The 15,733-nt window shown below is 44.4% G+C and overlaps 2 protein-coding genes across 3 annotated transcripts in view; one reads left to right on the top strand and one right to left on the bottom strand.

The window, feature by feature from the left end:
• Positions 1–15,517, bottom strand: part of fundc1 (FUN14 domain containing 1) — a 497,656-nt gene extending 482,139 nt beyond the window's left edge. The window contains exon 1 of the mRNA XM_070544114.1: positions 15,514–15,517. The gene's annotated coding sequence lies outside the window, so the exon portion shown is untranslated. The remainder of the gene's footprint in view (positions 1–15,513) is intronic.
• Positions 1–15,733, top strand: part of pikfyve (phosphoinositide kinase, FYVE finger containing) — a 103,038-nt gene that overhangs the window by 71,438 nt on the left and 15,867 nt on the right. For both annotated transcript variants that reach the window (XM_054746532.2, XM_015965682.3), the window contains exons 22-26: positions 7,879–7,979; positions 8,048–8,119; positions 8,191–8,362; positions 12,994–13,172; positions 13,256–13,369. In XM_054746532.2, the coding sequence (XP_054602507.1) occupies positions 7,879–7,979; positions 8,048–8,119; positions 8,191–8,362; positions 12,994–13,172; positions 13,256–13,369 (638 nt within the window). The remainder of the gene's footprint in view (positions 1–7,878; positions 7,980–8,047; positions 8,120–8,190; positions 8,363–12,993; positions 13,173–13,255; positions 13,370–15,733) is intronic.

Here is a 15,733-nt window from a genome sequence, read left to right as displayed (position 1 = left end):
GGCAGGACACCTCCCTGCTCAGGGTTTCTGGGCACGTCCAACTGGGAGGAGACCCATGGGAAGACCCTGGCCAAGTTGGAGGTACTCTTGTCTCTCGGCTGGCCAGGGAACACTTTGGGATTCCACCAGAGGAGCTGACCCAAGTGGTTGGAGAGAGGGAAGTCTGGGCCTCTCGGCTTAGGCTACTATCCCTGCGACCCGACTTCTGATGAGCACAAGAGAATGGATGGATGGATGTTTATTGATATGTGATTTCCCGTTTTATGTGTAAAATTCACTGTCCATTGTGAATATTGTGCTGAAGCTTGATTTATGGAAATTTGTGACTCAAATTTAAAACACAGTTTGGTGGTTTCGTAAAGTGATTCAGCCCTGCTATAAGCGTTTTTTACAAAACAATGGCGTCAGTTTGTCGCAACGTTATGGCGGCACCAAGGAGTCAGACCGTGGCACAATCGTGTCCTTTCCACAAAATATTAGGAGATGGTGGTGTAAAGGTTGTATGGGGGCGGTCTCTGCCATTCCAATCCCCGCTTCCGGTCAGTAACAAGATGGTGCCTGTTCTTGGCGTAGCTGCAGTCACCGGCCACTTTTTCAAACTTTTCTCCACTAACCTCCTCTTTTCCACCTTGCTCCTGTCTGCGATCCTCTTCAGTGGTGTCCCTGCTACCATCTCCTATGATCGCCAGACTCGTTTGTCCTTCCGTTCGTTCATGATCGCCCAAGATGCACCGAGGACGTACCTCCCGGTTTGTTTATCTGAGTGGCGCACTGGCCCGGAGCCAAACGATGATTCCAACCAGGGTGCCTCCAGCGATGTTTATCCGGTCCTGGGGAAACGTCGGAGGAAAAGAGGTAAACGAGCAGGAATCCAGGTGAGAATAAGACTTCTCTTAAAGTGTGGTTTATCTAGTAAACATCGGTGTGATCTTCTAGCTTCTTGTCCTTTGTTTGGCGACTTAAGCGCCACTTCCGCATTCCCGCCAGGTGCGGTTTCTCATCCAAGTTTTTTAAGGTCGATTTATCTTCATTCCTCAGTGGTTTCCCCTCCTGTTCCCTCCATAAGTGGTTTTCATAAACACCATGGATCTAACCCTGCTAATTTACGTCCACTAACTCCAGCTGTTTCTGTAGTTTCGGATTCCTCCACCTCACTCAGCATGGCTCTATTAAATACCCACTCTGTTAACAATAAGTGCTTCCTGCTCAATGACCTAATTCTGTCTAAAAACCTGGATTTTCTGTTTCTGACTGAAGTTTGGCAGCAAACATCTGATTATTCTGGTCTGATTGAACTCTGCCCAAGTGGTTATTCTTTTCTTAGCCAGCCCCGGGGTTCTGGTCGTGGTGGAGCCTAGCTGTTGTTATCAGAGACCATCTTCCATGTAGCTCTACAACCTCTGGTCACTTTGCTTCCTTTGAACTGCAGCTGATTAAAGTCGGGCGTAAGGACCCGTTCTACTGTGCTGTGGTCTATCGTCCACCTGGTCCAAACAGCTCTTTCCTTCAGGAGTTTAGTGACTTTCTATCCTCCACTGTGAAGCTGTCCAGACTGGTGATTGTTGGTGACTTTAACATCCACGTTGATGATCCCTCCGATCTCTTTGCCATGAAAATCTCCAGTCTTATGGACTCCTTCAGCTTTACCCAGCATGTTTCTGGCCCCACACACACCAGGGGGCACACTCTAGACCTTGTTTTTACCCTGAGTCTAAATGCTGACAGTGTTTGTCCTGAGGACGTTTATATTTCAGATCACCATTGCATTTTCTTTAACTTGTCAGTTTCTGCATCCCCACCTCCTGCTCACCGTATGGTTAGTTCTCGTTTTCTTAATGAGAGCACAGCTAGCAATTTTCCTGCTGCTTTTGATCCACCCTGTTCTTCTGATAACGACCCAGATTCCTTAACTTCTCAGTTTAACGAGCACTGCCTCTCCATTCTGGACAACATCTGTCCTGTCAGAACCAGATCAGTTCCTGCAGTGAACCCTACTCCCTGGTTTAATGACAGCCTTCGCAGCCTAAAGCACCAATACAGAAAAATTGAGCGCTTGTGGAAGAAAACCAATCTCCACGTCCATCTGCTGCACCTAAAGGATCTTCTGACATCCTTTAACTCTGCAGTTAGAGATGCTAGGGTTTCCTATTTCTCCAAACTGGTGTCCCAGAGCAAAGGGAACCCCAAGGTGCTGTTTAACACCATCAGCAGCATTGTCTCTCCTGCCTGTCCTACAGCCTCCTTCCACTCTGTTACAAACTGTGAGAACTTTCTGTCTTTCTTTGTGGACAAAGTCAATAAGGTTAGATCTAGCACTTTGCCTGAGTTAACCAAACTAGTTAACTCTATGAAGACCTCTGCATGCCCCCTCCACATCTTACCCTCATCTTTGTTTAAAAGTGCTTTTCAGTCCATCGGTCCCAGCGTGCTCTCTATAATTAATGCTTCTCTGTGTCATGATCTGAGGTAGATGCTTAACCCAAGACATGCAGAATCAGAGACCGAGGTGAGTATAAAGGTAAAAATAAAATAGTTCTCCTGTTCAAAAATAAAATAAGGGTGCACTGGGGTCCAGCGGATGAGAATCAGGAAGCGGCGTCTACAAGGAAAACAGAGGTGAGTATGGGAGATGTAGTCTTGAAGGAATTGTTTGGAGTCAGGACTTACTATGCGGAAGTGAAGCAGAAAAATGGAGGGGGAGTGAGCCATGGTGATATCCAGAGTGAGATAGCAGTCCAGGAGGATGTGTTTGACGGATTGAGTTGAGGAGGCTGATTAGGAGAGGGAGCGTGAGCGTGGTGGAGAGCGGGTCGGCTGAATGAGAGGTGAAACAGGAACGAACCGGAGAACTTCTTCCAGAGATCACAGAGTGTCCAAAGATGCAGCAACCTGAGGTAAGGATCCAGAATTATCCACATTAAGTGTATCATCAAAAAACCAAGCACAAAACGAATCGAAAGGCCAGCGAAACTCGAAGGGCTAGATACTACCAGTTAGTAGCAATCATCCGGCGTCACAGCATGATCACCCTCCTCCTTATAAAGCCGGCCCGCTGATGAGGATCAGCTGTTGCTCCCTCTCCTGCAACCAGAAACTCACCCCGGCTCATGACACTCTGGTTTCTGGTCAGGTCCCTGCTTACTTTAAGAACGCTGTAATCCACCCGCTTCTTAGAAAACCGAGTCTTGACGTTTCTCTCCATAGCAGCTTCAGACCCATCTCTAAACTTCCGTTCATCTCCAAGATCTTGGAAAAGGTTGTGGCTAAACAACTCACAGCTGCTCTTGATGAACATAACATCTATGATAGCTTCCAGACAGGTTTTCGTAGAGCTCATTCTACTGAAACAGCTCTTCTTAGGGTCTCTAATGACCTTCTGACTCTCAGTGATGCAGGGGACTGTTCTTTTCTGGTCCTGCTGGACCTGACTGCAGCCTTTGACACTGTTGACCATCACCTGTTACTGGAGAGGCCGAGAGACTGGGTAGGCCTATCAGGATCTGCTCTGGAGTGTTTCTCCTCTTATCTCTCTGAGCACTCCTTTTCTGTGGCCGTCTCCAAGTTTAGGTCCTCCACCACCTCCCTTACCCATGGGGTGCCCCAGACCAGCTTGTCTGGGGCACAGATGAGGATCTCAGTCTTATCTTCATTCAGCTGTAGAAAGCTCCCAGCCATCCAGGTTTTAATAGAGTCTAAGCAGGTTTGTAACAGCTGCAGCACAGAACCTTGTGGGGCCTCTACTCTTCCTCCTCTATCTGCTTCCTCTTCAGCACATCCTGAGCTCCTTCAAAGGAATCTCCTACCATCTTTAAACAGATGACATTCAACTGTACATCTCCTTTAAGCCCCATGAGATGTCTAAGCTGCAGCTGTTACAAACCTGCTTAGACTCTATTAAAACCTGGATGGCTAGGAGCTTTCTACAGCTGAATGAAGATAAGACTGAGATCCTCATCTGTGCCCCAGACAAGCTGGTTCCCAAAGTCAGAGACTCTCTTGGTCAGCTTGCTTCTCACACCAAACCCTCTGCCAGGAATCTTGGCGTGACCTTTGACCCAGCTCTCACCCTGGATTCTCATGTCAGTCCTCTTGTGCGCTCTTCCTTCTTCCATCTCAGGAACATTGCTAAGCTGAGTCCCATTCTGTCCCGCTCTGAACTTGAGACTGTTCTCCACACCTTCATCTCCTCACGCTTAGACTACTGTAACTCTCTTTTCACGTGTCTGAGCAGAACCTCCCTGGACCGTCTACAGGTGGTTCAGAATGCCTGTGCTCGGCTTCTGACCAAGTCCTCCAAACACACCCACATCACCCCGCTTCTCCTCCAGCTTCACTGGCTGCCAGTCAACTTCAGGGTTCATTTCAAGATCCTGGTTCTGGTCTATAGGGCCTTACATGGACAAGCACCATCTTACATTGGTGATCTTCTTAGTCCCTAAACCCCCAGCAGGTCCCTGAGGTCCAGTGATCAAAGCCTACTGGTTGTGCAGCACCAGGCTAAAGACCAAAGGTGACAGATCATTTGCTGCTGTGGCCCCCAGACTCTGGAACTCTGTCCCCCTGAGCCTGAGATCAGTGGACTCAGTGATCTCCTTTAAAAAGCAGCTGAAGACTCACCTGTTCAAGCTGGCTTTTGTATGACCTTCTTTACCACTCTCTCTTTATTCTGCTCTCCCCACCTATTCCACCTTCCTCAGGATCCACTGATTTCCCTCTTTCCTGTTCACTCTCTCTCTTTCTTTACATTTTTTAAAATCACAATTGTCTATTTTTTGCTCATTTTAAATAAATATTTTAATCATTTTCTAAATTCTTTTTTATATTTTTACATCTTTTGTTTTTGTGAAGCGCCTCGTGATTTTTATCTTGAGAGGCGCTATAGAAAAGATCTTTTCTTCTTCTTCGTTTCTTCTGCGCTGCCACTGACTTCTGTTTATTTTGGGCATAACTTGCTTTTTATTGCAACTGAAGCCGCTGTAATGGATTAGAATTACATTTAATTAAGGACCATAAGACATTAAAAATTCATATCTAGTATGAATCTCATCTTACGGACACTGGGTTATATAAATCATAAGATTGGATCTTTTTATCACAGGGATTTTAAATAACACTTTGCATTAACTGAAAGACAAGAGAAGAGAGAGCGACTTTCAAACGTTTAAGGAAATTTATTACTAAATAATTTTAAACAGTTTAACAAGACTAACTCTCTAATGATAGATGTTCTGTTGGAATGAAGTGTGAGGTGGTTGGTGTTTGTGAATGGTGTCAAATTCAGGACCTCCGCATCCGGAGAAGCAAAGTTTGAGTGGGAGATGATGTTTTGCTCCTAACTGGTCAAAGTTTGAGACCTATGGTCATAAACACATGAGACGCCAGTTTGTCGCATCCACATACCCTCAGTGAGACCTCCACGATGGATCCAGAATGCCCAGGTCCTCGGACCTTCCTTCCGGTACTGGAGCCAATGGTACACCGTCACAGCACGACAGACTAGTCCTTGGATTGTCTCCAGGTAAAAAGCGACAGGTGTTTCACAGCGTCAAAAAGAGGACCCTCCTTGGGTCAGCGAGTTCAGCTTTTATTCTGAAGGAACCGTTGTTGGTTGATAACAACGAAATTTTCCCAGCTTGAATGGTTCTCAGCTTGGAAATAAAAGTACAGATGGCCTTTCCATACTTCACTTAACATGCGGTGAACTTCATGGGATATTGAATACTGTTGAATACTGAACTTAAAATGGCTTTGGAGCTGTTTTATTAATCTGGATATTTTTGATTCTGGACGAATCAAAGCTGACAGATTTAATGAACACCTCAGAGACTCTGCCATGCTTCAGACTTGAAGGTTCTGATTGGATCAGCAACAGCAATGTGTCATGTGATTATTTACCTTAGTGTATCAGCGTGTAGTGACTAGAATAAGTCATTTACTTATTTAAAACATATTAATCATAATATTGTGATTTCACCGATTGGTCACATTGTAATATTGACTAACAGTTGTTTTGATTAGCTTGATTGAAAATAGAGTTCTTTGATTTAATAAAAGAAAAGAGTCTTCATCTTCTGTCTTCATTGCTGGAAAGTAGTGTTGTCAAAAAAATCGATACCCAGATATAAATCGATACTAAAAGTGGTATCTAAATGAGATATTCCATCCCTGTGGTATCGATATTATGGACTATTATACACAGCCTTCTTCAAGTACACCGACACGCACGACAGCCAGATGCCGTAAAGCAACCTTCGCCTCCCAGACAAACAGAAGAAGACGCCGCATGGCTACATTGCAATTTCCCACGCGAGTTGTCTCCGATCCAAGTTTTGTCTGCCAAATAAATAAACAAAAACATAAACAGCGAATTTGGGAGGCGCTTCACAGCCCAACTTAATTAGCATACCAAGTCCGACACGTAGTTGTATATTCACGCTTATGTGCTTAAAGGAAACTCCTGTTTATTGCAACCCGGACTTAATTTCTAGCATGCAGTACGTTTGTTTACTCACGCTGACAACTTTGGTGCTACTTGGATTCCCCGGGGTATTTAGATCCATCGGCGAATCGCCGTCAGTGTATATCCATATAACGGGTGCGGACGGGCGCCCATGGTGCAGCCTCGAAATAAGACATTATCTGCACCAAAACATCTTCATGTCGAAAGGTTTTGTTAGGAATCATTAACGTGATTCCCCTGTTCGTTTGGAGCGGGTCTGGTCTGGGATTTCTAGGCGTGAACAGACTAGCTGCGGCTAATCTAACCGGCGCTTTTAATGACGTCACTGCCGTGCGCCAATCTGTTTTTATTAAGACTACCGGTAGATGTACCTTTGTCCTACTGTGGAGAAATTCGTTTTCTCCCTTTATTGACCAACAGAGTTGTTCAAAAGTACAGAACAAAACATATGGTATTACATCTTATGACAAAAATGCACCTTAAACAGAGTTTAAGCAGCAAAACATCACTCTGCAAATAGTGTATATATAGTGAGACAATTCATGATTTAAAGTGTTAACTTTCACCAGTTTTTGTATGCACGTTTTAAAAAATGCTGATACTTGAAAGGTTTAAGCACTTAATACACTTAATTCTTAACATTTAAGTTTTGTAATATAAATTGAGGAATGTTATTTTTTGAATAAACTTGTTCGATAAATGGGTGTTTTTAAATAGTATCGAAATCGAGTATCGAGTTTTTTTTCAAGTATCGAATCGAGTTTGAAATTTTAGTATCGTGACAACCCTACTGGAAAGTAAACAGTTCAGAAGCGAATGCATGACCTTGAGGCTGTTTCATGCACTCTAGCGCTGTGTCAAAGGGAACTGTGGTTAGAGGATAAATAACCTTGAGGAATGGCTCCTTCATCACCTTACACCGCACTCATTACGTTTATTTTTTAACAAGCCGCTCTTAAAGGCGTCTGTCCTTCACAGTCCCCGTTCAGTCGCTGGTGATCTGAGCTCCAGCTCTAATGGGGAGAAGCTCCAGGAGCACTACATCACTTCAGTTTAACATCTCAACTGGTTCTGTTTACAAAAGTGAAACGTATTGTCCGTGTTTACTTAAATTTTCATTATATCTGCTGGCCAGAGTTTCTTACATGATCATAATACTTCCCTCTGTTGCGCCAAGGTGTAATCGCCGTTTATAAGACAATTATCACAATATTACTACCAAGCAAAGCGGAACGAGTGCCGTAAAATTTGCGCATCGCCATGCTGGCACAGTACATCCATAAGACACACCGTTGTGGTAATATTACGCTGCTCTGCCGGCACGGTGTGTCTTGTAAGAAGGGCTAAAGTTGCAGCAGAGTGATGTAAGCATGTTTTGTTTAGAGTGAAAAACTGATGTTTTTGATGTGTGTTTTTAGCTTGACTGCTTGAACCCCATCAACCACCAGAGGCTCTGCGTTCTCTTCAGCAGTTCATCTCTTCAGTCCAACAATGCACCCAACCCCTGTGTCAGTCCATGGTAAAGTGCTCGCACATGAAGATTAGAAAGCAAAGTCACTGGTTTATACTCGTGTGTGTTGCGAACAGGATTGTCACCATGGAGTTTTATGGTAAGAATGACCTCTCTCTGGGTGTGTTTCTGGAGCGCTACTGTTTCAGGTGAGACACCTTCTAATCCAACTACAACACCTTTGATGATCTGAGTTGACGACGGAGTGTTTGTTCGCCAGGTCATCATACCAGTGCCCCAGCATTTTCTGTGAAACTCCCATGGTGCACCACATCCGCCGCTTTGTGCACAGCAGCGGCTGTGTGCAAATCGTGTTGAAAGAGTTGGACTCCCCTGTGCCTGGGTACCAGCACACGATACTTAACTACTCCTGGTGTCGAATCTGCAAACAGGTGAGCTGCAGGTAGATCAGGTTTGTTCAGGTTGTGATCATCTGTTCTTTTAAACACAGGAACGTCCTAAACGCAAACAGGGACCATGTGAAGGTGTTATCTAGCCTAATGTTTAACTGTCTGGCTGTGGTGGTTGATTATTGACTCTTTTTAAATCTAGCTTTCCTTATAATCCACTTTGAGTTAACACTAACTTTTAGTTGTCTGTTTTTGTGTTAGGCCCAGCTCCTCTGATTCTGAGTGGGCTACTGTTACAAGTCATCTTCCCAAGCTAGCCTAACTCTTTAACAGATGTTACGTCTCAGGGTTGACTTGTATTTCTATTTGTGCGTGGGCGTGATATTCAGCCGCTCTTTAAACTGTCTGCACACTATAGGAGCTAATTAGCAATCACCACTAACCTAGACACTGATTCTGGCAACACAAACTGCTTGCAGCTCAAAGGAAGACTCAGTTCAAACGCAAACACACCTTCAGTCACCTGTGGCTTATCTATGCTCAGGTTAAAGACTTTAAAATGACTCGTATAAACACCTTGAAGTGGGATATGATGTAACCAGCTCCTCTCCTTTTCCGGTTACCCGACAACAACGGAGGCCCCAGACAAAGTTGTCCTTTTAGTTTCTCACAATAAGAAACCAAGGTTTTTATTAAAAAAATATGAATAAAGATTCATCCAGACAGAATCACCCCGACACAGCGGGTAAAGACACTCAAAATCCAAATCAAACAGAGCTCAACCGAACTCAACAGAACTCCCGGTTCCTCTCGGGTCCCCCCTTTTATCTCTCAGCTTCCCCCTCCTTGTCTCCTGTTCGTCTCCATGGTAATTCTTCCTGTTTCATGAAGCACACTGACCGTCCACTGGTAACATGACCTCGCTCCTCCCAGCGTCTCTTGCCAGCTCGTCTTGGTGTCCTTAGGGATTACTTCATCTCTTCTTTGTAGTCATCAGTCAGCAGGGGGAGGTGTGTCCCCCTCCCTTTTCTTCTCCAACCCAGGGGTCTGCTAAGTCAGCTATAAACATTACCCAGACTAGATGTCTCCTCTGTATCTTTATAGCATTCTGGACTAAATCCACAGAGGATAAAGACAACTTACTACATGTCATTACAGGTTATATCTACAACATTCATTATCTAACCATAGCAGAGTAGTGAAGGCACATCCATTATTTACGACAGCACTGGTTATGAGTCTCCAGCCAGGTCACTGGTCACAGGTCACAAACAGCAGATCTCTGGCCTTTCAGCTTGGTTTCATACACACACACACAGATTGAGATGTAATCCAGAACTGATTCTTATAATTATGCAGGTCTGGAATCGAAATCTTTGTTCAACAGCTACGCCCTCCAAATACAGCAAAATGTTTTAAACTGGTTTCTCTGACTTTCAACTTTCTCCAGGGTTGTACAGTGCAACATAAGTCGCGCCTCATGATTTTCATCTTGAGAGGCGCTATAAAAATGATATTTTCTTCTTCTCCTTCTTCTTGTGAGCAGTAAAACTCGGTGCGATAAACTATTTTTAGACGTGGCACTCGTGCGACACCTTCCCAAGTTACTTTTCCCCCAGAACTTTATTGAATAATGGGTAATTGACTTATTTGTGTAAAGAGTTTGCATTTTACATGTGCACATTGATGTAAACTAGGTGCTGTGAAGGGAAATAGAGAAGCCAGCAAGAACACCAACCATTGTAGGGCTGCAGCTATTGGATTTTTTAGTACTCGAGTGTTCTATCCAGTCTTCCATCGATTAATCAAGTGTTCTATTTGACGACGTTTCAAGTGAAACAAGATTATGGTCTGCAGCTAAAAATATGAAAATAAAAAGCAAAATGATAAAAGGCTCAATAATATATATGAAATTGGTGTTGTCTAGTTCCCTCTTTCCCAGCTGATATTTATAGTTAATAAATATTTTAAGGAACAACATTTGACTTGCATTTCATCCACAATTTAGGTTTGTATTGACGTCATCCTAGTCAAAATAACATATCTAAAAGTTTTCACATATAATGAGTAGTATTTAATTATTTCATTAATGTGTTCAGTAGTAAGCTACTAGAAATGCTAACATTTAATTTCTACTTGTAACAATCTACTTGTGGTATACTTACTTATTATGTACGGGGGTTGGCAACATAATCTTGTCTAAATTGTACTGAAATATAAAAGTGTTAGTGAGTTACATGCTACAACGTCTTGCCATACACTTCTGCAACCACCAGACGGTAGCTGCAGCGGCTCTGCCCCACACCGCTGCAGAGATCCACAAATAAACGGGATGGTGGGGATTTTTCTTCCGCTTGTGGAGCTTAGTCGTTCACAACCATCACCTTTTTTCTTAAACACACTAGCTCGTGAGAATGCTACCCGCTAGCTTAGCTCTAGCAATTCTGCTCGTAGTTTAACTCTTGATCCCAAACTTTGGACCGTGTCTGCCTTTTACAGTGATTTCTGTATTTTCCTCCACAACACCTAGATCACAACATGGTGCTCCAGTAAAATGTGATCAGACTGTGGAGCGCACATTTAACGAAGCTTCAAATAATTAAAAAAATTAATCGAGGAATTTAATGAATCGAATCATCCAATGATTTGTTTCAGCCCTAAACCATTGTAAAAGGCAGAAACACTCAAACGTTAGGCATCAAAAGTGTAACTACAGGCAGATTGACTAATGTTAATGCCAGCAGGTAGTACGCTCACAATCAAGTGGGGTTTTGGAAAAACGATGACCGTGAAAGGTTGACTAAACTCTACAAATGGATGAAAAATCGCATACCTGACGAGTCTCCGTTGTAGTATGTAATTCACAAATGCATCTACCTTTGAACATACAGGATTATTGCCATCCTGTACTTAATAAAATAGATAAGTCACCATTAACTGTTACCTGGAGAAGTGAGATGTTACTAGCATTTCCTGTCCTTCTGAACATGTTAATGAAATTCTACTGATCATAGTTCGACTTAGATGTTCTTTTCAGTGGGATGAGTGATATTAATACTAACCTAAAGTGTTACTGAAATGTAGGTCCATTTTTAATTAAAATATTTAACTATAAATATCAGATGGGAAAGGGAAGTAGACGGCACCGAATTAATACATATTATTGAGCCTTTTATAAAAGGAGTCTTGACATTGTGACATATCATGTCCATGTCTTCTTATCTCTGTCGCTTCTTTAATCCGTCTCCTATTTCTGCAGCTCTGTGTGAGAAAGAATGACAATGACAAAATAAAATCATCCTACATAAAAGCCAGGTTGAATAAATGAGTTTTAAGCAAGGACTTAGAAACATCCAGACTTTGTGAGGTCCTGATCTGCAGAGGAAGACTGTTCCAGAGTGTAGGACCGGCCACAGAAAAAGCCCCATCTCCTCTCGTCTTTATGCGAGCCTTTGGAATTGATAATAAAAACTGTGAGCCCGACCGCAAATTCCTGGTAGGATTGTAGGGTGACAATAAATCATCTATATAAGGAGGGGCCAGACCATAAAGTGATTTATAAACAAAAAGCAACAATTTAAACTGAATCCTGTAATGCACTGGCAGCCAGTGAAGGGAAGCAAGCACTGGAGAGGTGATCATGCTTCCTTGTACCTGTTAAAAGGCAGGCTGCTGCATTTTGAACCAGTTGCAAGCGGTTTAAGGATGAATGCCCTAATCCATTGTACAAGTAATTGCAGTAATCTAGTTTCTCCCTCCTGCTTGCCTCTGCTCTCTGGGGCGTGCAGCAGGCTCATAACTGTATGGCTGTGATCCACCATTATAAACATTTACCAGCATTAGAATCCATATTTATCTCTGAATCAAGCTAATCACCTTAGTTTCTGTTATGTGACTCTAATTTCCCTCTGGGATTAATTAAGTATCTTTGAATTTTGAATTGAATTGTGTTTCTTTGAACATTTGTTCAAGGGAGGCTCAAACCTGCAAAATGCTCTTTAAACATGTGGTCGTCCAGACCTAATCCCACTGAAAATCTGTGAAGAGATTTGAAGATTGCAGTCTGCCAACGCCTACCATCCAGTTTCCCTGAAGAGTGGGCAAATGTGTCTCAATCTAGATGTGTAAAGTTGATAGAGAAGTATCTGTAGACTCAAGGCTGTTATTAAAGCAAGAGGTAGTTAATCATCAAAAGTTGTTTTTGTTAGCATCTCTACTCTCCAAAAGGAAATCTCTGAGCACTAGGTGGTGCTGTCAGCAATTCCCAAGCAGACCAGATCAGTAGTCAGGCCACTGGAAAATGTCCTGATGCTTATAATGGCCAGTCCACCACTGTGTGGAAATTACTTGGCCATCTGGAATGTGCTTGACAAACTTAAGAATTTAATGTGCATACATACTTTATGCATGATCTTTGCAAATTCCTTCAATTGGACTGGAATTTCTTCTGAAAACTCATATCTGAACAGCTACTCTTGATCACTCAGCCAGCTGTGAAAGGCTGTCACCTACTTGGGTTATGATTATGCTTCACAGGCTCCCAAGAGAGGATTTCCAATAATACCGCTACAGAAGACCAGAGTGCTAGTTGTGCACTCAGGAAGGCCTTCAGGTCTTAGTAAGACTGGACATTCTTATCATGCATATTTAACCCTCTGTACTTTCTCCTGCAGGTGACTCCAGTGGTGCCTCTGTCTAATGACTCTTGGTCCATGTCTTTTGCCAAATATCTGGAGCTTCGATTCTATGGCCACCAGTACAGTAGACGGGCTAACGCAGAGCCCTGTGGACACTCCATCCACAAGGACTATCATCAATACTTCTCCTACAACCAGATGGTGGCCTCCTTTAGGTCGGTTCACCTTACAGCAAACATCCATCTTAGAGGTTTACATCAACCAAAACAAATCATTTGTGACCTTCTTGCTCCCTCAGCTATACAACTGTAACATTACTGGAGATTTGTCTCCCTCGTCCCAAGATCTTAATCAGGAACCTGGGGCCTTCCAAAGCCAGCTTGCTGCAGGACCTGAAGGACTTCTTTCAGAAGTAAATGAGTACATTAAAGGCACTACTTAACAGAGCAGGACATCTGCTTGTTTATCTCTTTCTACATTTTTTTGTGTTAATGCCTTATTCTGAAATGGAGTTAAAGGCCCAGTGTGTGATATTTTAACCTGTTTAGTATAAATCCTGTGTTTCCAGTTCACAAACGTGTCATTTTTCACTAATGTTTCTCACCAACATCAATTCTAAATATTCCTCTCAACTTGAAATGTTACATTTTTATATACATAAACTGTGTTCGACACTCCATGGTCATCCACCATGTTAAAGTACAGTAGCTGTTTAGGGACATACGAGCTCCACGTTACCGTTTGTACTATGACTGTAACCTGAAAGAACCAGCAGAGGGCAGCAGTGCACTCTGGAAGCATGGAGTTTGATAATTCAACAAAGAAACAGAAAAGAATAGCTACACCGTTGCTGTACTTGTTAGTTTGAATAAAAAACAATTAAATCAATAGACACATAAAATGTGTCAGTTCGTCATCATGTCCGACACAAGGAAGCTGCACATGTTCAGACCCCGCCCACTATTAGCTGTTCTCCAGCCTCCGATTAGTGTCTCTGACTCCCAAACTCACCTCAACTTGTTCATCCGTCTTTTCCTAGTGCCAGAACTCCTGATCCGGTCCCAACGTGTCAGTACCAGAACTCCCGACCCGGTCCCAACGTGTCAGTACCAGAACTCCCGACCCGGTCCCAACGTGTCAGTACCAGAACTCCCGATCCGGTCCCAACGTGTCAGTACCAGAACTCCTGATCCGGTCCCAACGTGTCAGTACCAGAACTTCCTACCCGGTCCCAAATGTGTCAGTACCAGAACTCCTGACCCGGTCCCAACGTGTCAGTACCAGAACTCCCAACCCGGTCCTAACGTGTCAGTACCAGAACTCCCGACCCGGTCCCAACATGTCAGTACCAGAACTCCCGACCCGGTCCCAACATGTCAGTACCAGAACTCCTGATCCGGTCACAACATGTCAGTACCAGAACTCCTGATCCGGTCCCGTGGAAACTATGGAAAGTCCCTTTTCTGTCCAAAATCATTGTAAGGGTGGCTTTCAAGCAGATCACAGAATACCTCTCACAAAACTGTCTGCTTGACCCTTACCAATCTGGGTTCAAAAAGGGCCACTCCACTGAAACTGCTCTGTTAGCAGTGACGGAATCCTTAAAAGAAGCTAGAGCGACTGCCAAATCCTCAGTGCTTATCCTGCTCGACTTATCGGCTGCATTTGACACTGTCAACCATGGCTTCCTTTTGTCCACACTCTCTAGCATGGGCATCACAGAGAAAGCACACGCCTGGTTTGAATCGTACCTCACAGGACGAGAGGCGGAGGGCTGGGGTTGGCTTTTTGTTAGCCCCAAGAATCTCTGCCTGTGTGTTGGGGTTTACCCCAGGGGATGAGAGGGTAGCTTCCCAGCACCTTCGGGTCGGGGAACGGGTCCTGACTTTTGTTTGTGCTTATGGGCCAAATATCAGTTCAGAGTACCCACCCTTTTTGGAGTCCCTGGGACGAGTGCAAGATAGTGCTCCATCAGGGGACTCCATTGTCCTGCTGGGGGACTTCAATGCACACGTGGGCAATGACGGCATGACCTGGAGGGGTGTGATTGGGAGGAATGGCCCGCCTGATCTGAACTCGAGTGGTGTTTCGTTATTGGACTTCTGTGCAAGCCGCAGTTTGGCCATAACGAATACCATGTTCGAACATAAGGATGCCCATCGGTACACTTGGAACCAGGGCAGCCTAGGTCGCAGGTCGATGATAGACTTTGTAGTCATACTATCTGACCTGCGGCCTTATGTTTTGGACACCCGAGTGAAGAGAGGAGCGGAGCTGTCAACTGATCACCACCTGGTGGTGAGTTGGATCAGATGGCAGGGGAAGATGCCGCGTGGACCTGGCAGACCCAAAAGCATAGTGAGGGTCTGCTGGGAACGCCTGGCAGAAGAACCTGTCAAGACAGTCTTCAACTCCCACCTCCGGCAGAGCTTTGACCGCGTCCCGAGAGCAGTGGGGGACATTGACTCCGAGTGAGCCTTGTTCCACTCTGCGATTGTTGAAGTGGCTGTCACTAGCTGTGGTCGCAAGGTGGCCGGTGCCAGTCGTGGTGGCAACCCCCGTACTCGCTGGTGGACACCAGAGGTTCGGGGAGCCGTCAGGCTGAAGAAGGAGGCCTACAGGGCGTGGCTGGTCTGTGGGTCTCCGGAGGCGGCAGACAGGTACCGGATAGCCAAGCGGGGTGCAGCTGTGGCCGTTGCCGAGGCAAAATCTCGGGCATGGGAGGAGTTTGGTGAGGCCATGGAGAAAGACTATCGATCGGCTCCAAAAAGGTTCT

The sequence above is a fragment of the Nothobranchius furzeri genome, chromosome 14 (assembly GCF_043380555.1).
Source record: "Nothobranchius furzeri strain GRZ-AD chromosome 14, NfurGRZ-RIMD1, whole genome shotgun sequence".
Classification (NCBI taxonomy): Eukaryota; Metazoa; Chordata; class Actinopteri; order Cyprinodontiformes; family Nothobranchiidae; genus Nothobranchius; species Nothobranchius furzeri.
The sequence above is the reverse complement of the archived record's forward strand: the minus strand, read 5'-3'. Positions and strand labels throughout refer to the sequence as shown.